This window comes from Nycticebus coucang, chromosome 17 (genome assembly GCF_027406575.1).
Source record: "Nycticebus coucang isolate mNycCou1 chromosome 17, mNycCou1.pri, whole genome shotgun sequence".
Lineage (NCBI taxonomy): Eukaryota > Metazoa > Chordata > Mammalia > Primates > Lorisidae > Nycticebus > Nycticebus coucang.
Window position 1 is genome coordinate 31741139 of NC_069796.1, and position 23608 is coordinate 31764746.

Below are 23608 nucleotides of genomic sequence, written 5' to 3' on the forward strand. Positions count from 1 at the left end.
AAAAAAAAACAAAGATGGTCACTTTATATTGGTCAAGGGAAAAATACAACAAGAAGATGTTTCAATTCTAAATATTTATGCACCCAATTTAAATGCTCCCAGATTCTTGAAACAGACCTTAGTCTGAGCAATATGATATCCGATTATACCATAATAACAGGGGACTTTAACACTCCTCTTACAGAGCTGGACAGATCCTCTAAACAGAAATTAAACAAAGATATAAGAGATTTAAATGAGACCCTAGAACAACTGTGCTTGATAGACACATATAGAACACTCCATCCCAAAGATAAAGAATATACATTCTTCTCATCACCCCATGGAACATTCTCCAAAATCGATCATATCCTGGGACACAAAACAAATATCAACAGAATCAAAAGAATTGAAATTTTGCCTTGTATCTTCTCAGACCATAAGGCACTAAAGGTGGAACTCTAACAAAAACGCTCGACCCCACACAAAGGCATGGAAATTAAACAATCTTCTTTTGAATAACAGATGGGTGAAGGAAGAAATAAAACAGGAAATCATTAAGTTCCTTGAGCATAGCAACAATGAAGACACAAGCTACCAAAACCTGTGGGATACTGCAAAAGCAGTTTTGAGAGGAAAATTCATCGCTTTAGATGCCTACATTCGAAAAACTGAAAGAGAGCACATCAACAATCTCACAAGCCATCTTATGGAATTGGAAAAAGGAGAACAATCGAAGCCTAAACTCAGTAGAAGAAAAGAAATATCCAAAATCAAATCAGAGATCACTGAAATTGAAAACAAAAGAATCATTCAGAAAATGAATGAAACAAGGAGTTGGTTTTTTGAAAAAATAAATAAAATAGATAAACCATTGGCCAGACTAACAAGAAATAGAAAAGTAAAATCTCTAGTAACCTCAATCAGAAATGATAAAGGGGAAATAACAACTGGTCCCACAGAGATACAAGAGATCATCTCTGAATACTACCAGAAACTCTATGCCCAGAAATTTGACAATGTGAAGGAAATGGATCAATATTTGGAATCACACCCTCTTCCTAGACTTAGCCAGGAAGAAATAGAGCTCCTGAACAGACCAATTTCAAGCACTGAGATCAAAGAAACAATAAAAAATCTTCCAACCAAAAAATGCCCTGATCCAGATGGCTTCACACCAGAATTCTATCAAACCTTCAAGGAAGAGCTTATTCCTGTACTGCAGAAATTATTCCAAAAAACTGAGGAAGAAGGAATCTTCCCCAACACATTCTATGAAGCAAACATCACCCTGATACCAAAACCATGAAAAGATCCAACCAAAAAGGAGAATTTCAGACCAATCTCACTCATGAATATAGATGCAAAAATTCTCAACAAAATCCTAGCCAATAGATTACAGCTTATCATCAAAAAAGTCATTCATCATGATCAAGTAGGCTTCATCCCAGGGATGCAAGGCTGGTTTAACATACTCAAGTCTATAAATGTTATCCACCACATTAACAGAGGCAAAAATAAAGAGCATATGATCCTCTCAATAGATGCAGAAAAAGCATTTGATAAAATCCAGCATCCTTTTCTAATTAGAACACTGAAGAGTATAGGCATAGGTGGTGCATTTCTAAAACTGATTGAAGCTATCTATGACAAACCCTCAGCTAGTATTTTACTGAATGGAGTAAAACTGAAAGCTTTTCCTCTTAGAACTGGAACCAGACAAGGTTGTCCTCTGTCATCTTTACTATTCAACATGGTGCTGGAAGTTCTAGCCAATACAATTAGGCAAGACAAGGAAATAAAGGGAATCCAAATGGGAGCAGAGGAGGTCAAACTCTCCCTCTTTGCTGACGACATGATCTTATACTTAGAGAACCCCAAAGACTCAACCACAAGACTCCTAGAAGTCATCAAAAAATATAGTAATGTTTCAGGATATAAAATCAATGTCCACAAGTCAGTAGCCTTTGTATACACCAATAACAGTCAAGATGAGAAGCTAATTAAGGACACAACTCCCTTCACCATAGTCTCAAAGAAAATTAAATACCTAGGAATATACCTAACGAAGGAGGTGAAGGATCTTTATAAAGAAAATTATGAAATCCTCAGAAAGGAAATAGCAGAGGATATTAACAAATGGAAGAACATACCATGCTCATGGATGGGAAGAATCAACATTGTTAAAATGTCTATACTTCCCAAAGCAATCTACTTATTCAATGCCATTCCTATCAAAATACCAACATCGTACTTTCAAGATTTGGAAAAAATGATTCTGTGTTTTGTATGGAACCGGAAAAACCCCGTATAGCTAAGGCAGTTCTTAGTAATAAAAATAAAGCTGGGGGCATCAGCATACCAGATTTTAGTCTGTACTACAAAGCCATAGTGCTCAAGACAGCAATGGTACTGGCACAAAAACAGAGACATAGACACTTGGAATCGAATTGAAAACCAAGAAATGAAACTAACATCTTACAACCACCTAATCTTCGATAAACCAAACAAGAACATAACCTTGGGGGAAAGACTCCCTATTCAATAAATGGTGTTGGGAGAACTGGATGTCTACATGTAAAAGACTGAAACTGGACCCACACCTTTCCCCACTCACAAAAATTGATTAAAAATGGATAAAGGACTTAAATTTAAGGCACGAAACAATAAAAATCCTCCAAGAAAGCATAGGAAAAACACTGGAAGATATTGGCCTGGGGAAAGACTTCATGAAGAAGACTGCCATGGCAATTGCAACAACAACAAAAATAAACAAATGGGACTTCATTAAACTGAAAAGCTTCTGTACAGCTAAGGAGACAATAACCAAAGCAAAGAGACAACCTACACAATGGGAAAGGATATTTGCATATTTTCAATCAGACAAAAGCTTGATAACTAGGATCTATAGAGAACTCAAATTAATCCACATGAAAAAAGCCAACAATCCCATATATCAATGGGCAAGAGACATGAATAGAACCTTCTCTAAAGATGACAGACGAATGGCTAACAAACATATGAAAAAATGTTTATCATCTCTATATATTAGAGAAATGCAAATCAAAAAACCCCTGAGATATCATCTAACCCCAGTGAGAATGGCCCACATCACAAAATCTCAAAACTGCAGATGCTGGCGTGGATGTGGAGAGAAGGGAACACTTTTACACTGCTGGTGGGACTGCAAACTAGTACAATCTTTCTGGAAGTAAGTGTGGAGAAACCTCAAAGCACTCAAGCTAGACCTCCCATTTGATCCTGCAATCCCATTACTGGGCATCTGCCCAGAAGGAAAAAAATCCTTTTATCATAATGACACTAGTACTAGACTGTTTATTGCAGCTCAATTTACAATTGCCAAAATGTGGAAACAGCCTAAATGCCCACCAACCCAGGAATGGATTAACAAGCTGTGGTATATGTATACCATGGAATACTATTCAGCTATTTAAAAAAATGGAGACTTTACATCCTTCTTATTAACCTGGATGGAAGTGGAAGACATTATTCTTAGTAAAGCATCACAAGAATGGAGAAGCATGAATCCTATGTACTCAATTTTGATATGAGGACAATTAATGACAATTAAGGTTATGGGGGGGAGGAAAAGCAGAAAGAGGGATGGAGGGAGGGGGGTGGGGCCTTGGTGTGTGTCACACTTTATGGGGGCAAGACATGATTGCAAGAGGGACTTTGCCTAACAATTGCAATCAATGTAACCTGGCTTATTGTACCCTCAATGAATCCCCAACAATAAAAAAAAAAAAAGAGGGAATAATGCTGCTCTCGCAGGACTTGGGTGAGTTACCACAAGAGTGGACTATTGTGAAACGAAGATGCCATCGTATTTTCTCCTTTTTCCTGCACCCACTTCCTCTTCCACTTTACCATGGTATAATGGAGCCCGGGCCCCTCACCTACAGCTTACCAGATGTGGCTGCTTGATCTTGGATTTTCTAGTCTTCAGAATTATGAGCCAAATAAACCATTTTTTCTTATAAATTATCCAGTGTCAGGTATTCCCTAATAGCAACAGAAAATAGATTAAGACAAGAGGGGAGCTGGATATTGAGCTCAGTCACATGGCCAATGATTCATAAAGTCCTAACAAAAACTCCAGACACCAGAGCTCAGTGGAGCTTTGTTGTTGATGAACACACTGATGTGCCATAGGACGACACACTCTTATTCCATGGGAAGTGCGCACGTAAGCTCTGCATTTGGCATCCTCCCAGACCTTACCCTATGTGTTTCTTCATTTGGCTTATCTTGGTCTGTATCTTTTATAATAAAATTATAATCATAAGTAGAGTACCTTTCTGAGGTCAGTGAGTTACTCTAGTGAATTATCAAATCTAAAGGGGTCATGGAAACCCCATAATTTTTAGGAGGTTGGTCATAAATACAGTGGTTTGGGGGACTCCTAAGGTCATTTGGCTGGTGTCTGAGATGACAGAATTCTTATAGAGAAGTCCATAAAAAGTCTTGTAGTGACCACAAAAAGTCTCTGTCCCATGGGTACGGATCATACTCTAGGAATAAGGCCTACAGCCTACAATTAAGAGTGTAACCAAAGTAAGTCCCTTCCAGAGTTCTGTTGGTCCATTCCCCACATCTCTTCCATACCCCTTCCTGGATTCTCAGTGCCTGGGCCAGGAAAGCCCTCCACCATCCTGGGCCATGGGTCTGATGGGAAGGGTACTTGCAAGGGAAGCATGTGAGGGGGGGACCTTTTGAAGAGGACATAGAAGAGGGAGTTGGTGTCTGGGAGTAAGAGAAGGGCTCTGTCCTGCCATGTGTGGCATTCCACAATGTTTGCCTCCTGCTGACACTAGCCTCTGAGTGGAGTCTCAGGGTGCTCAGCTCCTCAGCTGATCCTTCCTCGCTTATTTATTCTCTTTTCTATTTATTTATATGTGTGGTCTAGGACCCTCAGTGAACAGACGATAGACAGCATGTCTCCCAGGTGACCCTTTTTTTCTGTCCCACACCTCCCTCAGGTCTCTACTCAGACCAGCACCTGTGTCCGCCTCTGAGGACACTGCAGCTTATAGAAAGCTGGGCTGGTGCCCAGGACAGGGGCATGTACATCCCACCTCCCTGCCTATGCATGAGTAGGGGTATTCTAGAACTGTAAAATAGAATTTCTGAATTCAAAAATTTGCTGGCTAGAATTAACATCAAAATGAACACTCTGAGGAAGAGGTTAGTGAACTCAAAGATAGACTGAAGCTTGAAGAGGAAAAAAAGAATGGGAAAAAGAGAAGATAAAATAAGAGAGTTGGGGGACATAGTTGATAGGTCTAAAATTCTAGATGGACCAATATGTCCTCTCAGCAAATAGCAGATACTATTCCACTGTTTCCTGATTTCCACTGGGAAGTAAATCATACATCTCTTCATAAGTAATCTGTCTTTTCTTTCTGGCTGCATTGAGGACTGCCCTTTGTCTTTAGTATTCTCAAAGTTTATGATGCGTATAGGTTGAGATCTCTTTTTTAATCCTATTTGGGATTTATCGAACTTTCTATATCTGAGGATAAGTGTTTTCCTTTAGTTTTGTAGAAGTATTTCAACCATCATCCCTTCTAACACTGCTGTTCCTGTTTCCTCTTTCTGTAACCCCAATTCCAAGCACAGTTGTCCTCCTCATTGGCTCTCTTTGCCTCACGACCTCCATAGCTTTATCTCATCACTGCATTCTGGATTTCATCCTCAGACCTATCCACCTTTCACAGTTTTTTCTTTTGCTTAAATCCATAATTCATTTTTTAACATGTTAAATATATTTTCCATTTCTATAAATTATATTTGGTTATTTTTTAAATAATCAAGATAACTTATCATAGTCTTATTCTTTGTTCATATTTCAGCTCCTATTTTATTTATTAGATTAGACACAGCTTTTTAACTTCTTTGACTGTAGTATGTTAAATCTTTATAGCTCTTTTTCTGCTGGCTCTTGTATATATTTTGGTGTCTTGCTTCCCTTTACAGTTTTTTTACTTTTTACTTGGAGCTTATATTACTTAGATGGCAAACTGTCACAATTTTACGTGAAACCTATGTTGAAGAAGGGCTCTTCCAGACGGGATTTGTGTTTGCTCTACTATCTTGAAGCATTACTGGCCAGGACTGCTCTAAACTAAATTCTTGACTTGAGGCTTTCTTAGACCAGTCTGTGAGTTCTGCTGAAAACTCAGGTGGTATTTCTTGTTCTCAGAGGAGATATTTTGACCCCTACCCAGCACCAAGGTTTGAGGCTTTCTCTTCACTCAGCCTTGAGGGGAAACAGGGTATGTTTATTTATTTCCATTTAACCCTTACGCTGAACATGCAGCCTACTGGGGTCTGTTTTCAGCATAAGGGTGAAATGGAAATAAATAAAGAGGCTCAAAGTCTGAGCTTTTAGGAGAAGAAGGTTTCCTAAATGGCTTATCTGTCCTAGGTGAGCTTCTGTCCCCATCTCTTGAGGTTATAAAAATCAATGCTCAAAGTCACTGCACTGGTCAAATACTCTCAAAGCAGAAGTCTACTCAGAGCCCTAAGATTTTGGACTTGTAGGAATTCTTTACTTTCCAACCTTCTCACTAGTATCTTTAAAAGATTGCTTAAATGTTTTGTATGTCATTCTAAATTGTTCTAAGTGGAAGAGTCAGCTAAGGGACCTCGTCTCCTACATAGCCAGGAAAAATAAAAGGCTGCACAAATAGTTCTAAAGTTTTTACCGTATTATTGCCTACTCTGCTGAAACATGGATAAATGTGATTACTTAGTTTAGATGAAAGAAAATAACTTGGTCCACTTAAATACAAAGCTTTCTAACCCAATGCATTTCATCAAGTATTCACTGAAGATATCTTAGTTCTCAGACTAGAGGCCCACTTAGAATTAGAAGTCATAACCCTGGGTCACCTCTGCCCCAAATGTGAATGAATAATAGCTAATTATTCAACGATAGTTAATACAGGGCCTACTCAGAAGGTGGGCCAGTGTTACACTAAGCTTTTTCACATGTGCTTAATCCATATAATTGCCACCTGATGTAGACAGAATTATTAATACCATTTTCGAGTTGAAAAAACCAAGGCACAGAAGTTTAAGTCATTTGCCCAAGGTAACATCATCAGTAAATTGAATTATACTCAGAATGTCTCGCTGTATCATTCTGAAAAACTATACTGAAAAATTAGAGAGCATAATAGTAGGTCACATGAGATAATCTGAGAAATAAGGGTAGGAGAAAGCACCTACGTCATGATAGGTGGAAATGTGGGCAGGGAGCCCCCTTACAGGTACAGCAGACTGTGTTTCCTTTGTACCATAGTAATGATTTATTCTTGGCCTTTTACATAGCACACCATGTTATGTGGGCATTGTACACTTACAATACCCACCCCACGCTGGAAGATGTATCTTGCTCCTTTCCTCCTATAGAGAGGGAGATTAGTCCCCATACAGACCCTGTTAATTCTGCCCTCTTACTATTACTTGGAATGGTTTTCTAATAAACCTCCCGGGCATCATATAAGTTCTTTCACAGCACAGCAGTCGAGAAATTGGAGTGATCTATCCTAAAGACAAGGGGCGAAGCCATCTGAAGCCACTTAGAGCATCACCAGCTCTGTTAAAGGTGAGCAATGCTTGCCTCCTCTTGCCTCTGTTAATGATATTTGGGGAAAAGTGTGGGAGGGAGGATAAATCACAAGATAGATTTTATAAAGTAACTAATAAAGAAATAATGAGAAGCCAGTAACAACCAATTTCAGAGGCAAGACGAATAATAAAAATAATAAAGCAGAAAATGTACAAAGCAAACAATTAAGACTGTTTTCTCAAAATAATACTTGTGACTCAGCAAACATTAATTCTCACCACACAAAGGCAGTAACTGTTTATCATCTGAGTTTTGAACATTAAGCAAATGATACCAAGGGAGTTAATAAGCTTGTTCAAGCTCTAGGACACTTCTGAGCTCAGATTAAAAGTTAGCCGTACTCGCGCTCAGCGGAGATGTCATCTCTCATTAAATTCTGAATCAGTTCAGAGAACATACCGCATTTATTATTTTTCTAACATTATGTGCCTGAAAAAGCCAACAGTATCTCTGGGATAAACACTCTGATTAAAAATACACTTTTAAAAAGTCTCCTTTTTTAACCCAGTGGACCAAAATATATAAATTAGAGCTATTCTGGTCTACTGAGTACTGTAAATGTATATTTAGATGTAACAAAATATCTGTTGGAAATATTTTTGGAAAGTAAGTACTTTACAATATACATAGAATGTCTTTGAAATGCTTAAAGCAACTGCTCCATTTTAAACATATAACTTACATAAAGAGGTACCAATATCAATTACCAAGCTGGAAGCTTGCTTGCAAACTTGTAGCCTAGAGTGAATGTTTATAGATTAAGGCATAAATATCAGAAAATAAGATAGTATGATGGAAGATTTAACTATCTAATCCATGGACGAGCTTCTAGACACCAACATCATCAGAGATTCTCAAGGAGGGCTGAGCAGGTTAGGGCTACATTAGCCTTTGTCCCAAATCCCCCCCCCCTTTCCCACTGGCCCCCGCTCTCCTCCCTGCCTCCACCTCCTTACTGACATCTGACTCTACTGTTCCAGGATTAACAAGTCCTAACCTAAATATGAAACAGGGTTTGAAAACTCAGATGTCTACTAAGGCTACACAGGTAATTTAATGAATATGGTTCTTCTAGAATTTCCACTTAGTCATACTTATCTTTCAGAGCTGTATCTAACAGTTCAGGAGACTGGGGAGTGGTGTGGCCTGGGGCCAGCAGGAAAGCAGTGCACTCCAAGAGCACGGCTGCTCTCGCTTCAGCCCATTGCTGCCATGAGGCCATGTGGGCCCAGGGTTACCAAAGAATTTTACTTAAGTCATCTGCATCCTTGGATCTGTTTGTAACGTTTTCTTATTTTTAAATGATAGCAATTCATTTAAATTAAAATATAAAAACAAGAAAACCTCTGCAGACTGATACTGTATAAGTCAAAATATGGTTGCAGGTTAAATCTGGCCCTTGGGCCACCAGTTTGAGACCTGTGATGCAAAACAAACATGGTTTTCTTACAAAAAGGCAGGAGGCTTGGCAATTTCCCCAGGTGGGACATGGTGTGGCTCAGTGGACACTTTGCAACTCCTTAGAGACCCCAAATTACTGTGAGGGTATTCACGAGGAAAAGGGGGGGAGCCCTAATAGTGGGGTTTAGGTATTAGCAGTAGAAGTCTTTTCAGGCCCTTTGAACATGGGGGCAGGCCCAGAGAGTACTTAGAATCTGGAGGGTGCAGGGCCAGGCAACCTATGGGCAAGTCTCCTGCTTCAGCCATTCCCTGTGCTCCAACCCCAATGGCCTTTGCTCTGCCTTTGGGTACCTTGGCCTGCAAAACGTAGCTCTCCCTCTTACCTCCAGGGGGTGTAGGGAGTGGGTGAGGACAGTGGTGCCCATAGCTCACAGTCAGTCTATCAGAGAGAAGCTCAGGTTTGTCCAAGACTAGCAGCCTGAACCATCATCTTCAACTCCATGCCAAGGCACAATAGCAGCTTCTCAGCATCTGGCCTCAGACATTTCTTTTCCTTATTCCCTCTGTCCTCCACATAGCTCCCTGTCCCATCAGGCATGGCTGGAGATGTGCCTGCTCTTCCTAAGCTTTTTAAGGACTGTCTACTTAGAAATGGTCCTGAAAAAAAAAAAAAAAGAAAGAAAAGAAATGGCCATGTAGACTTGCCTGAGAGCTGAGTCCTCAGGAAAAGGGTCTTAGCAAAGCCATAATACGAGACGTAGGGACTCTCTATCACAAAGGACTCTGAATATTTAGTTATAGTAGGGCCAGTGAACAAGTCATTGACTAACAGAGATATCCAGCCAACCAAATCACTAATCCTTTCAAGAGGATTAGTAAAAGCCTGTGTTTTCTCATTGCTAAAATGAAAGACCATACTAACTGGACACATCAGATAACCATGAGGATTAAGATAAGTTCACTCATCAAGGAATATGGCTTCTGGTGGAAGCTGTAATAATAACAGTTGTTATCATGTGCTCCCTCTCTTATGGTCTCTTATTCCTTGAGGCAGGAAAACAAAATATTTAGAAATAATTTAAACAAAAGTCGAAACAGAAACCTAACTAGAAAACTCAGCCAGATCCTGATCACTAGGACATGTGGCTAAGTATCTAGTTATGCTGGATACTGTGCCAGCCTGGAGAGAGAAGGGAACTGGACTTAAGGGGAGGAAAGAAAGAAAGGAAAACAACCCAGAGAGCCTTCGGGTCTAAGAGCCCTGGCTCAGAACCTCGTCTCTCTTCTCTGCCACTCTGCTTCTCATGGGACCTCAGAGAAGTCATTGTACCTGTTTAACCTACCTTACCCCCTGGGGACCTTCAATCTGGAGTTGAAACACTTGGCAAAAATGGCAGAGGCAAGAAGCCAGCCAGACATCCCGAAGAGGACACAGTCACCACTGTGCCCAGCATGCAGGCAGACTACTTGGGGGCGGGGGGCATAGTCACAAAGACTGGCTATGGGACTGACCTTCTAAAAATCCAGGGAGTGAGCCAGGAGGTACTGGGGAGGACGCCTGGACCAGAGTGGTGGGCATACCCAGCATTCTCTCCGATCATCTAAATGGGCCTTGGCTGTAGGTGACACGGCTGTCACTATATTCCAAGTGTCTCTGATCCATGACACCCACGTCCTAATGGATGCTGCTGTCAGCAGTGGAGAATCATTGAGATAATAGATGTCAAACAGCATTTACATTCCTGAGATGACTTCATCTGCTCCCTCTCCTAGGACTTTCCAAGTTAAAATTTAAAATTTGGACAGACAGATCAGCTCTGGACAGCCTCACTTTCAGAGATCTCATGGGAAAGAAACAATTATTTATTTACTAAACAGATGGTGTTGAGCTTATTAAACAACAACAAGCTGCTTCTCAACCTTTTCATCTTGGAAAGACTTACAATTTCCTAAGAGGCATGTGGAAATATTTGTCACCTTGTCGTGGAAATAGCTTTCTTTTTTTCATTCATTCAAAGCACACATTGCAATGAATTATCATGTTCATTAGAAATTCTGCAGAAGACCAGTGAGAGGTTTGGATTTGAGAGAGCACGGGGGGAATTTAGCATCTGGAATGTGATGCAAGAATCAAACCAGACTGCTACAGTCACCCAGGCGCCCTCTGGATAGTTACAGCAGGGTCAGGATGGTGTTCGCAGTTTGGGTTTCAAATCCAAGAATATCTGTTGCTATCAGAAAATGCTGCAGAACTGTCTGTCTGGAGATCCTCTGTATTTGGGGGTTATTCTACTGCAGTACCCAACACATGATAATGAATGGATTTTTCTGGCTCTCTCTGGTTCTGTTTTAAACTGTCATCATTTTTAACCATGAAATATGTCGAGTGATAATTAAACCTCACCACCGACAGGTACTGCGAAAATGATTAACTTTTACCATTTTCTCCACACACAGTTTGAATATTCTGAATCCCCAAAGAATAGGATCATTATATTGACAGATGAGAAAAGTTGTCTTTATAATAATTTATTTTTCAAAGAACTAAAACAGGACTAAAAGCTCTATGCTTCCCCATAGGGTTCTAATTTGAAACTTGTGCCATAAACTCCTATTTAGAGAGGAAGCCTGGTGGGAGGAGTACAGCATTGACAGACACAGTCTCCAGCTCATCTTCAATTAGCTGTGTGACCTGGGGCAAGTCGCTTGTCATCTCTGAGCGTCAGTTTCCTCCTCTGTCAAACACCAGTGACAATATCTTCATTCTTCTTAACTCACACGTTTTCTTGAGCATATTAAATGAGAGGACAAATGAGAAAGCTCTCTCTGAAGCAAAAAGCAGCCTGGTCACACTTTTGAAGCATAAGATTATTTTAAATTCTGTGCGAAGTGGGGGGGAAGTGATGTGCTAGCACAGCTTTAGACTTACTGTTTTTAAAAAAACAAACACACACATAAAACCCAAAACCTCAACTCATTTTATTTTCAGCTGAAGTTTCTAAGCATTGAGATTAGATGCGACCCTATCAAATAAACGTCTTCTCTGAGCCACAGGACTCCCATTTTTGTGCCCAAATATGCAGAGACTCAAACAAATGATAAAAATTCAAATGAAGCAGCCAAGCAGCTGGATGGGAATGTTGCTTCCAGCAAGAAAGGAGAACAAATAACCACTAAAATTAGTAAAACCAACAGATTGGAATGTATTTTTACCCCCACGACTCATTTTCCAGACCTGTAGATTTTAAGTCCCATTTCTTCTGAACTTGGAGGTCCCTATTTCTCCCCTGGCAGCGGCAGCAAGACACAGCTCCAGGTTTGCACTGCTCAGGGCCCTGCAAGGGCCCCCTGACCTCTGACCCTGCAGGCACATCAGCCGCAGAATGAGTTCACATTTCTTTTCTTTTCTTTTTTTTTTTTTTATTAAATCATAGCTATGTACATTAATGCAATCATGGGGTACAATGTGCTGGTTCCACACACAATTTGAAATATTTTCATCAAACTGGCTTACATAGCCTTCACGGCATTTTCCTAGTTATCGTGTTAAGATATTTATACTCTACACCTAGTAAATTTCACATGTACCCTTATAAGATGCACCGTAGGTGTGGTCCCACCAATTACCCTCCCTCCACCCATCCTCCCCCCTCCCAAGTTCACATTTTTTAATATGAACGTTTTGATCAGGGTAGCACAAACACTGTCAAATTTTCATTGAGTGAATTCCTCTGAATGACTTCCCGTGAAGCCCATTTAATTCTTTGCCCAATTTCCTACAGAGTATAAAAAGTCCTTCATTTTTTTTTTTTTATTTACAAAAGAAGATTGCCAGGCCTATCTCAGAGGGTATTTATGAGGATTAAATAAGAGACAGAATATGAAAATATTTCTTTTTTCAATCAACAGAATATATGTTAAAGGAATGAGTGAGCCTTTTGCCGCTAAGTTGTCTTGAATGTGTGGACCAACAGGAAATTGCTTGTTAAAGTGGCTCCTGAACATTAACTCAGGCTATGCTCGAAGCCTCCTGCACCCACCCTATGTCCCTACCTGCCATCCCATGCTCATTTAGAAGTAGCCAACCCAGGCAGCCCCCAACATCCCCTTCCCAAGGAAGAGGATCTTTCATAAAACATGGAAAAATCTTCCAACAAATCTCACTGAAGAAAGTACTAAGGCCAAGGCTGGGGAGAAATTAGCTTGTTCACTTTTTAAAAATTGTTATCCTATATTGAGCGGTTTCATTGTTTGATGCTCATTTGCTTTTGAAACTTCTGCATTTTGGCTAAAAGGCTAAAGAAAGAACATTATGTTGGGGGCCCAATGGGAAGATGAACACTTCTCATGGTTTTGGCTGGTGGGTGTTTGAGGAACCATGTCACTCTTGTATCTGCCACAGGGAATGCAGCGAAAGAACAGGGGATCCAATCACTGGCGGTAGCTGTGATTTTAAAAAAGAAAGAAAAAAATGCCCTTCATCTGTCATCAGTGGGTTCAAACTCACACTCTCTTATAAGTGCCTGTGACTTTGGGTCAGCAATTTGATGTCTTAGCCTTGGATTCTGTCTCTGAAAATAGGAAGAGAATGTCCTCCCCATAAAAGGCTAGGTGAATGTTAGCTGGATCTTAGCTTGATTTGGGGGCACTCAAAATTCTTCGGGGAGTAGAAGGAGTGATAGACATCAGATATGAAGTGATTAAGTAGACAGTAAGATGCACAGGGAATCTTTTTAACTTTCCTTCTTCTGTGTCCCTTATTCATCCACCCTCCCCAATTTACATTTGAGGGTACAACTGTACGGTCCCCCTCAGCTCATTATATCCTGAACAGGGACCAGCTGGTGACTGTCACTAAGCCCAGGACACAAACAGTCCCCAGGCCTCAGTTGTTGGTCCAGGAGGGGCACAGGCCCCAAGCCTGTCTAACCTTGGGGAACCTTTGCCCTCCTGGGGGGAATATCACACTAGATGTGTCTCTTCTCCCCTGGACTTCAGGAGGGGAGTTGGCACTCACCATGAAAGGGAGCCAGCGTGAGGGGTAAGACGAAGAGGGAAGCTGGGTCCTATGCCCCCCATCAAGTAGTGTGGCTGAAACCCAGTCCCTCACCCCTCCACCCCTGCTAGGCCATTCCGTTACATAAGCCAGTAAGTCCTCTTTTCCTTTGAGCTAGTTGGGTTGGGTTTTGTTATTTGCAACAAGAGCATCCCCACTGCCACAGTGTGCCATTAATGGTCAAAAAGGACCCTCTTATGAGATGTCACTCCTATCAGAATGTTCAGAGAGTTGTTCTCCCAGGTCTCAATGTCAGTTGCTTTGAGCAAATACTCTCACACTGAGAGGTGCTGGCAGCAGTACGGGTGCAGCAGGTCACATTTCTTTCTGCAGGACACTTGGCATCTTCTCAACTGACTCAGGGACCATGTCTTGTTATCTCGGCATACCAGGCCAACACCAATCAGCCTGTTAGCAACCAGTAAACCTTCCACAAACTCTGAGAATTGTATTCACCTTTCTACAGGAGTTGTTTCTCCGTTACTAGTAGTAATTGTTGAATTAGGTTCCCAGAAATTGTCTTGAGGCTCTGAAGGGTGAGAGTGCCACTAAAGGGGCAGAGAACAGAGCTAAGGGGTTGAGGCTGCAGAGAACAGGGCAAGGGCAGTCAGCAGTGAGGTGCTCAGGCAAGCCCGCTCTATGCACCACCCAGACAGGCTGGCTGCATCTAGACCCTGGCCCAGACCTCCCCATTGTGTCTTCACCCTTGTCCTGAAAGGCTGTAGGTCAGTGGCTATCTCACCTGCTCATTTCTGTGACACATGTTCCCTGACTTCCTGGAGAGCTCAAAGCAAGTTGATCTTCACTTATGTAAGACACAATGCTTTCCAAAACGTTTGTTTTTAGGTCCCAAAGCATTCTTGGAGTGGAATGGCAGCCTTGTCCAAGAAGTATAACCTAGTTAGAAGGGGGGTGGGTTAACCACCAGCATGTGGGTTATAACGCAAACGATCTCCCAATCCTGGCCGCCTGATGTGCAAGGGGCCTCCAGGGACATCATGGCTTATTAAACAGTCCCACCATGTGCATCCCAGAAGACACACTGAGACTTTCCCACAGCCCCCAGGGCCAAACACAGCAGAAGAGAGCGCCCAGAATGAGCGCAGGCGGCTGAGGGAGAGCACGGGCGGCCCTCGCTGATGCAGACGAGACACCTCCCCTCGCAGAGTATTTCCAGTCTTGGCTCTGCTCCCACAGAAGCAGGAGATTAAAGATTGTTAAGAAACAGCACAACCTGAAAATAATGAGAAGGTAGGTTTGTTATTTATTTTTATTTTTTAAAAGATGAACTAATTCTGGTGACAAGAGAAGAATTAGAACATAATGGTCAGTTGGGTTCTGTGCCTCTTTTTTTCCTAATAAAGAAAGATTGCTGAACGGCAATGAGACAAAAGAGACAGAAACAAATGATTTTTAAGTCACAGATAATTAACCTCAGAGGCTTGCCGGCAGCACATTAATATGCTGGGGCAAACAGCTTAACGAGGTTTGAAAAGGGCTTCGGTGTTTATATGGAGAAGATAATTTCAAGGGTTCCTGAAAAGCAGAGAAACGCCTTCTGGCTTGGGGACCAGGCAAGGAATAAAGATGACAAATGTCAATCTTAACTTCTGTGGGGTCTCAGAGAAGGACAGTGAGTGTCCTGGGCAGAGACAGGGCCTTGGCCGCATCTTTCCCTCTGTGGACCTGGGGGGACAGAATGCGTGCTTCAGGGTGACACCTCCCATGAAGGGCTGACCTTACGGTTCTTATGAGTCTGCATTGATTCATACCCTTCAAGTGAACTCTCTGAGAATGTGACTCTGCCCCACAAATCCCAGATGGAGACCTATGCCCAAATAGGTCAAGGTCAAGGTCAACTCCCAGGGAGACTCCTCAACAAGCACAAATGGCTGCACGGGGGGGTTCATTATGCCATACTGGCCAAGGCCCACAGCTTGCCTGTCACAACCACAGAGACTGAGCCCATTTGCATGAGCACCTTTTAAGTCTTTTCTAGCAGAGGGACCCACACATTGTTAGGCTTTTGGAAAAGGCTCTGCCAGAATGGAGGTTAAGAGAGAGAGCTTTCCAAGAAGCTGGTGGGAACGACAACATGACGGATAGGACAAGGTATCCTGGAGCTATTGGGTTCATGGCCAAATGGCCTGGAAGGCCAGGACCCAATCATAGGCCTCATACTTATGATTTTACCTTTATGAGAAATGGAGATGTGATGTGGAGCATGCCAGGGGCCTGGGGCATGCCAGGCATCTAACATTTTCCCAGTGCCCACTCTGTGTCAGGGACGGGGGGCCCTGGGAGGAAGAGACCTGACCCCTACTCTTCTAGGACTTGTACCTACACGGCAGCACAACGGCTGCCACAGAGCCCCAGCTACAGCCACCAGGGGCGTGGTGCCAAGGTCCTGGGGAAGGAGTCATACCTCTGAAGTTCAAACACCAGCACTGGTGGTTCCACCTTAGCCCTGAACACTGCAAGGTTCTGCTGCCTCCAAGTCACTGGCAAGAGCTGGGCTCAGCCAGGGGTGAGCACAGAACAGCTGTTTGCCCAGAACCTGGGAGGGCCACGAGCCAGGACAGGAGTGAGGACCCAGACTCACCTGGGCTAGTTTAAAATCCAGGCTGGTCTTTCCAGGCCCAGGCACTCAGAACCTTGGAGTTATCCACAGTCTATGAATCTTCCACGCCATGCATGGTCCTTAGAAAGGGCCCTTGTCTGCCTTAGTCCTTGAAGGGCTGGTATCTGTGATACTTAAGAAGAATTTCTGACCTCAGTGCTCAGAAAGCCTCTTGTGGGCGGGAGAGGTGGGGAGAAATTTTATATGTATTTGTCCTTAAGGTATTAAAGGCACAACCAAGAAGAGGCTGGTTTGCTTCTTCTGAGTGTGAAATGAGAGAACTAAAGCAGAAAATCACAGAAAGAATCTGACAGAAGAGAAGAATGGGAATGGGCTAAGTTTAAGAGAATTCTTCGTGGGAAGAGTCAACAGGCTACAGTATCCATGGTCACCTATAAGTCTGTTTAGAGACAGAAGGATGACCTTGGTGACTTATAAAAGTCCTCTATGCCCATGGGCAGACCTGTGGGAGCTATAATGACACTCACCACCATCGTGGTACTGCTGATGTTGCCCACGCTGTGCCAGGGCTTCGTGTGCATGACCATTCCTCCCCACGTCATCATGAGCCCGTGTGAGGGCATTGGCTGCAGGCCTATCTGGCATTCTTCCTCTGAGACCAAACCATTCCCTGTGATGAGGAAGATGATCTTGCAAATCCTATGGGGATTTTTCTGGTGTCATTCTGGGGAGAACAGTTTCACCTTCTAAGAGGACTAACAGTCAGGAACCTCTGAGCTGCGGCTCTGTGTAGCCATCCTGCAAGGCCACCAAGAAGAGGCCGGCATGCCAAGGGAAGGAGAAGAGGAAGAGCATGGGCGCCCATGTGTCTGCTGTCCGTGAAGGCAGACGCAGCCTTAGATCCTGAAGGGTTATGAGTCTTTCAGGCTTTAGCCACCACAAGGTGGGTTTGGGGACTAACAGTTGTACCATAACTATCTGCATTTTAAAAACAATGTTGAATAACTTACCCAAACTGTGAGTAAGCAAAGAGGTGTGATTCCACTGCCTGCCAACTGGTCATGACCAAGACCAGGGACTGAATCACTGTACTTAAGCAGAACACACTAGGCAGCTGTGCCTTCCACCCTTCCCAGTCCACTCGGGGCAACTGGGTACATTTTAGTTTCCCAGCAGTTGAAAAAAGGCAACATGACCCAGAAAGAGCCAAATTCTGAGGGGCTGGGAGTACCAGGAGACAGATGTCATTCTCAACTTCTTTGAGCCCAATGACTGCAGAAGAACGAGCGATGATCCACGGTACGTGGAAGGAGGTGGGCTGAGGGAAAACACTCATCTCTTTCCCAGATGGCAGTCTTGAATTGAAACAGACCCACTGCCCCAGGCACTGTCAAACCTGGACAGCTTCTTTTTAAATTTCCACATCTGCAGCCATTGAAGAAGTTACCTCAAAATAACCTAGAAGTTTATTCATCTGTTTCTTTAAAGAGAGTCTGCCTCTTCACATTACAGCAAGATAGATTATACAGGCAAACAAGAGATCCAGGAAACATCTGCTAAACAAAATCAGAATTAATGGTAAACAGAACGCAGTTCTTGATAGCTTAGGTTCACCCATATGCACAGAACTAATAAGGGGCTATTCGAGGTAGCTACCAATTAGGGACTAATTCCAAGGGTTTGCAGAAAGCAAGGATCTGGTTTCACATTCAGGACTGGAAGGTTATGTTTATGTAGGATAGCTGCATTGCTACACAGCCTAAGTAGTGAGAGCCACACTGGGTGTGTCTTTCCTCTTCCCTGAAGACAGCAGCAGCCCTCCCTCCCAGGCTCCCTGGCTGGAAGCCAGGCCAGGCGGGGCTGGGCTGGAACACATGAGGGCGCCATCACTGGGAGAGTGGGCAATGCAACATGACATTGGTGCCCATCCCCAAACTCGCAGCCCCTAATCACAGCACAATCACAGACCTCTGAAATAGCTTGCAGATCACCCCCATGCTCCTATGAGAGGGATGACAAGGGCTGAATTAGCCCAGCCACTTGCTCAGCTCGCTCAAGTGTTCTCTCGTGGCTGTAATTCAACATAATGGGATCAGTCAGAGAAAAGTACTGGTCTGAGCAGATGAGTTTTGGCAGTCACAATCAGCACTGGCCGTCAGAGTGGGCATGAGGGCGTTCTGGAGAGGTGGGGTTGGCACCTTTTGCTGAAGCTTCAGAAAAGGTTGAAATTAAATTTTAGGTGTCTGGAAAGAGGTATAAAAATACCTTCTCTGGAAAGCAGAGGAGGATACAGCCATCGCTTCTTCCCCATGAAGCTAGCACAGGCAGGTACCCCACAGAAGGCTGGAGAATGATCAGGACTGCCCTGAAGGAGAAGTGGCTCCATCTCTCTGAGGAAGACACATGCCCTTCCCTGCCTTCCTAGAAGGACCCTTATCAGGCTCATAGTCCTGTCACAATCTCTCCAACTACAGCTCCCTCTTGGTCCCCTGAGAGTTCTTACATCTAAGTCGGAAACAAAGCCTTTCAGGAAGTTTTTTTCCAAGAAAACCGTTGTAGCTTTCTGGGCTTGGCAGGCAATATAACGTGCAGAAGCCCTGGGATGTGACAGAGTAAGATCAAGTCATTTGAGCAACCTTCCCTCATTACAGCAGTGATTCTCACTCAGTGTGCCGCAAAAAATTTTAAAGACCATTAATTATTTTCAAAAGAAGTTCAAAGCATAGTAAGTGTATTCTTATTTTTACTCTTTTTTTTCTGATCAACAACTTAAGTGTGGCACAGAAGTTTAACTATAGATTCAAGCGTGCTGTGGGATAAAAAAGGTCGAAAAAACCATCAGCCTCCCAGAGGGAGTCCTTGGCCCTACTAAAAATTAACATGGAAATGAAGGAAGGAATCTCATGTGTAAGGTGCTACTCAGTCTGTTTTTGTCACAGGCTACCAAAGGTCAAGGGAGGTAAAGTACATGAATGCTTTTTGAAAACTTCACAACAACCAATAAAACTTCACAACCGAGAAGTTATTGTCGCTATTACCACCTCACCATTCTGTGCACACCATGGAGGACAGTCCTTACTGCCTGGGCACTCTGAGGAAGCCCTCTCTCTTGCTGGGCTCTCTAGAGCAGGGTTTGAAAAGGGCACCACACAGGATGCCAGCCCTGAGATGATCAAAAGCAACAAAATTAGTTCTGCTTAATTCCATAGGAAACTAAATTTGGAAAAAGCTGCATATGACATTCCCTGCTGAAAGTCATATTTAGCATAGGAAAAATCCTGAGAGATTCTGCAGGAAACGTGTCATCATCAACAGCAACAACAGAAACCAGCTCAAGTTTTCTGAGCCCAGCATTTTCCAAGTGTTCTAGTGTCCCAGGGCTGTCATGATAAAGTTCTACAGATTAGGTAATTTAAAACAATAGAAATTTATTTTCTCACAGTTCTGGAGGCTGAAGCCTCTTTCAGGGCTATGCTGTCTCTGAAAGCTCTGGGGATGGAGTCTTCTTTGCGTCTTTTTAGCTTCTGGTGTTGCCAGCAATCCTCTGCCTCCATCGTCAAGGCATTCTCCTTGCTTGTCAATGTGCACATTTCCCAATTCTTATAAGGACACCACTCATCAGTTAGGACCCGCCCTTATCCAGTATGATCTCATCTTTACCTGACTGTATCTGCCAAAACCCTACATCCAAGTAAGGTCACATTCATAGGTTCTGGGTCAGGAGTTTAACACAACTTTCAGAAGAACACAATTCAACCCATAACACCAAGCTTATTTGAACATGGAGCACTTTCATCAATGCATCAGCCAGAGCTAGCTAATGGATATCCATAGAACAGTACTTAAAAAATACCTTTCTAGAACCAAAGGACTCAGTGCCTCACTTGACTATCACTAGGACAGGATCAAAGTGACATTACACAGGACATTACACACAGAGCAAATATGCATCTTGTACTTAATATAAGAAATACTGTTGAACAACTATGGCCCTGGGCTAGGGCTGTGAGGGACTGGAGGATGAATGAGGAAAAGGTCTTTGCAGGTGTCACTCAGCTGCCCCTCTTCCAGTTCCAGGTCAAGTCAGAGCTAGGAACAACGTAAGTGCTTGTTGCTAACCAGTAATGTCTTAATTTACTGAAATATCTAGACTGCCTCTATTCTGAAGAAGATGAAAAAACCCACAATTGAAGTTAGTAAATTCTCAGACCTAAAAATATTTGGAACCAACCTGCAAAATCTCTCCCTTCCTTCCTGCCAGCATATAAAAATTGACATTAAGGCTATTTAAGGAACTCTCAAACACTCAACTTTGACAGAAACAAGCAAGAAAGATATCATTGCACAATAGGATGAAAAAAGTTTGTGTGATACCAAGAGAAATTTGCTAGTGCAAGCCCAAAGTATATGTTCTCAATCAACCAGTTGTAAAAGCTGACACTTGCAGAGAGGGAGAGGTTATGGATCAATAGAGGTCAGCCTTACCAAGCCTTCATTCACCCTCTGGACACTTGCATTCTTCTAGGGTTTGAAGCCACAAGGTCAATCACACATTATTACCCCTTTGAAAGGATATATAGATGGTTCTCTTACACCCCCAGCCTTATTAGAGACTTTTCCAACACAAGCATGGTAAGATTTGAAAAGGTTGAACTTGTATGTGATTCCATAATGCAAATTAATTCCAAATATTCAAACTCAGGGGTACTGACATAAATAGAATGTTATTCAAAACCAAAGTTCATGTTGAATTCTCCTCTCCTAAAGGCTATTTCTATCCAACTCACATGGGTCCCTGTGCTCATTGTGAACACTGCTGTCAATAACAAACATTCTTCCCTGCCCCATTCACCTTCATCTAGTTTCATTTGGCTTTAATAACCAAACAATGCAGTTTTCCCTACAGATACAGTTCAGAGGACATAAAGTCCAAAACAAAAGATAATGGCAAATGGAGTCAGATTAGCAGATCCGCTAACCTCAGGGTTCCAGTAACATGGACAGCAGCAAACAGCACATTGACCTAGATAGAGAGAGCATGAAAAGTTTAGGGTCCCAAGCTCTAGAAACACACATGATAACATGATCATCCTGTGTCTTTCATTGGCTTGCATAACACAAGAACTATCCAAGAAGCCAAGAAATGTTAGATATAAAAGTCAGGAAGAACATGCAAACTGTTTAGATTGTCACTCTTTTTGGAGGCAGTACCACAGAGAAGGATGTGGTTAAGGTTAAAACCAAAGGCAACACCCAAGACCAAATACTCATGTTGGTTTCTGACCTCACTGTCCTATCCCTACAATAAAGAGATGATAAGCAATGATTCTACGAATCATAGAAATGTAGTGTAACCTCATTCTTTGTGCCCTCAATGAATCCCAAACAATAAAAAAAAATCATACAAAAGAGCTCCTCTTATAGACCAAGCATTATTGCAAATGAATAAGGAAACTTCAATTTCCACTAAAAGATTTCTGAAATTACCACCCTTATATGCTTACCCCAGAGACCAGAAAACAAATGTGCCAAGAGAAATACTGGCAGGGAAAATAGAACATTGTGGAATTGATTTCAAAAGGAAAATTAATTGGTTATTTCTATTTTGGCTAAGCTGAGGCTGTAAAAAATCTAATCAAAAACATTTTTTCACAGTGGTATCTATTCCCAGATTTCAAAATATCACAAACTGAAAACCATTGATTTTGTTGATGATGCTACTTTTTGGTGGATAAAAATGATTACTTCAAACTTCACTCAAAACTGAGGTTTCTCTTAAGAGACCGTACCCGTGATGTGACTGAACCAGTTCCCCAGATCTCATCTCTGGTACTTGAAGGTAGAAGGTATAGTTTTAATAAGCAAACCTGGCCTTCCGTTCTTGGAGTACCTAGAACCAAGTGTCAAGCAGTCAACACCCAGAAAAGGCCACATAAAATTTCAAAGAATGAACTGTCCACAGTCTGAAGTTCATCTTAGTTTCACAAACTACTTCCAAAATGTCAACAGTAAGAATAAAATGGCTATGAGTGCATTTTTCCTACCTTCTCTTCTTGTGACTTCAAAGCTTCTGGATTCCTACAAGAAAAAAAAGTGAGAAAGACTTTGTTTTTGTTTTTTTTTTAATTATTAAATCATAGCTGTGTACATTAATGCAATCGTGGGGTACAATGTGCTGGTTTTATATACAATTTGAAATATTTTCATCAAACTGGTTAACATAGCTTTCATGGAATTTTCTTAGTTATTATGTTAAGACATATATATTCTACATTTATAGACTTTGTGTTTTTGAAGAATAATTCATATGTATAGAGACTTATAAATATCCTCTTAGTCACATACTCACAATAAGCTGAACAAACTAGTAAGAACATGACATTCAGAAATGTTGGGTCTTCTAAAAACACACACACACATGTACACACCTATAAATGTGAACAACTTGTACACACCTATAAATGTGAACAACTTGTTGCTTTAGGGGCTCAGGCAAAAAAAAATAGGTTGTTAATCATGCAGTTTTTAATGAGCACATCTAACTTTTAGTGCCTTCCTTATGTGGAATCTGGGCTGGTACCAAATATTAATGAAGACCCTGTTCCAGGTTGATGCCCTACCCCCTGCCTGGACTATAGATGCTTATAGAACTGGAGACAACATGAGGGGACAAAAACTAAAATCATCTAACCAGAAGTATGTTCTGCTTTGTGATGCTATGGTGAAGATCTCCATTGCTCTTGTGCAGGTCACTGGTATCATCTGTTGATTGATTATATGAACCCAACTCATAGTTTCCAAAGGGTGAGATCCTATGGATAATTTGGATAGCCATTTAATGCCACTGGACTAAATGAATCCCTTGGATTTTCCCAATTCTTAATTCAATCCCATTTTTACTGATGCTGGATATGTTCAAGGCAACAAGCAA

General features: G+C 42.0%; 1 protein-coding gene across 3 annotated transcripts in view; it reads right to left on the reverse strand.

Moving 5' to 3' along the window:
- FSTL4 (follistatin like 4) overlaps positions 1-23608 on the reverse strand; it is a 432774-nt gene that overhangs the window by 373783 nt on the left and 35383 nt on the right. For all 3 annotated transcript variants that reach the window (XM_053567330.1, XM_053567331.1, XM_053567329.1), the window contains exon 3: positions 22722-22755. In XM_053567330.1, coding sequence (XP_053423305.1) covers positions 22722-22755 — 34 coding nt within the window. The remainder of the gene's footprint in view (positions 1-22721; positions 22756-23608) is intronic.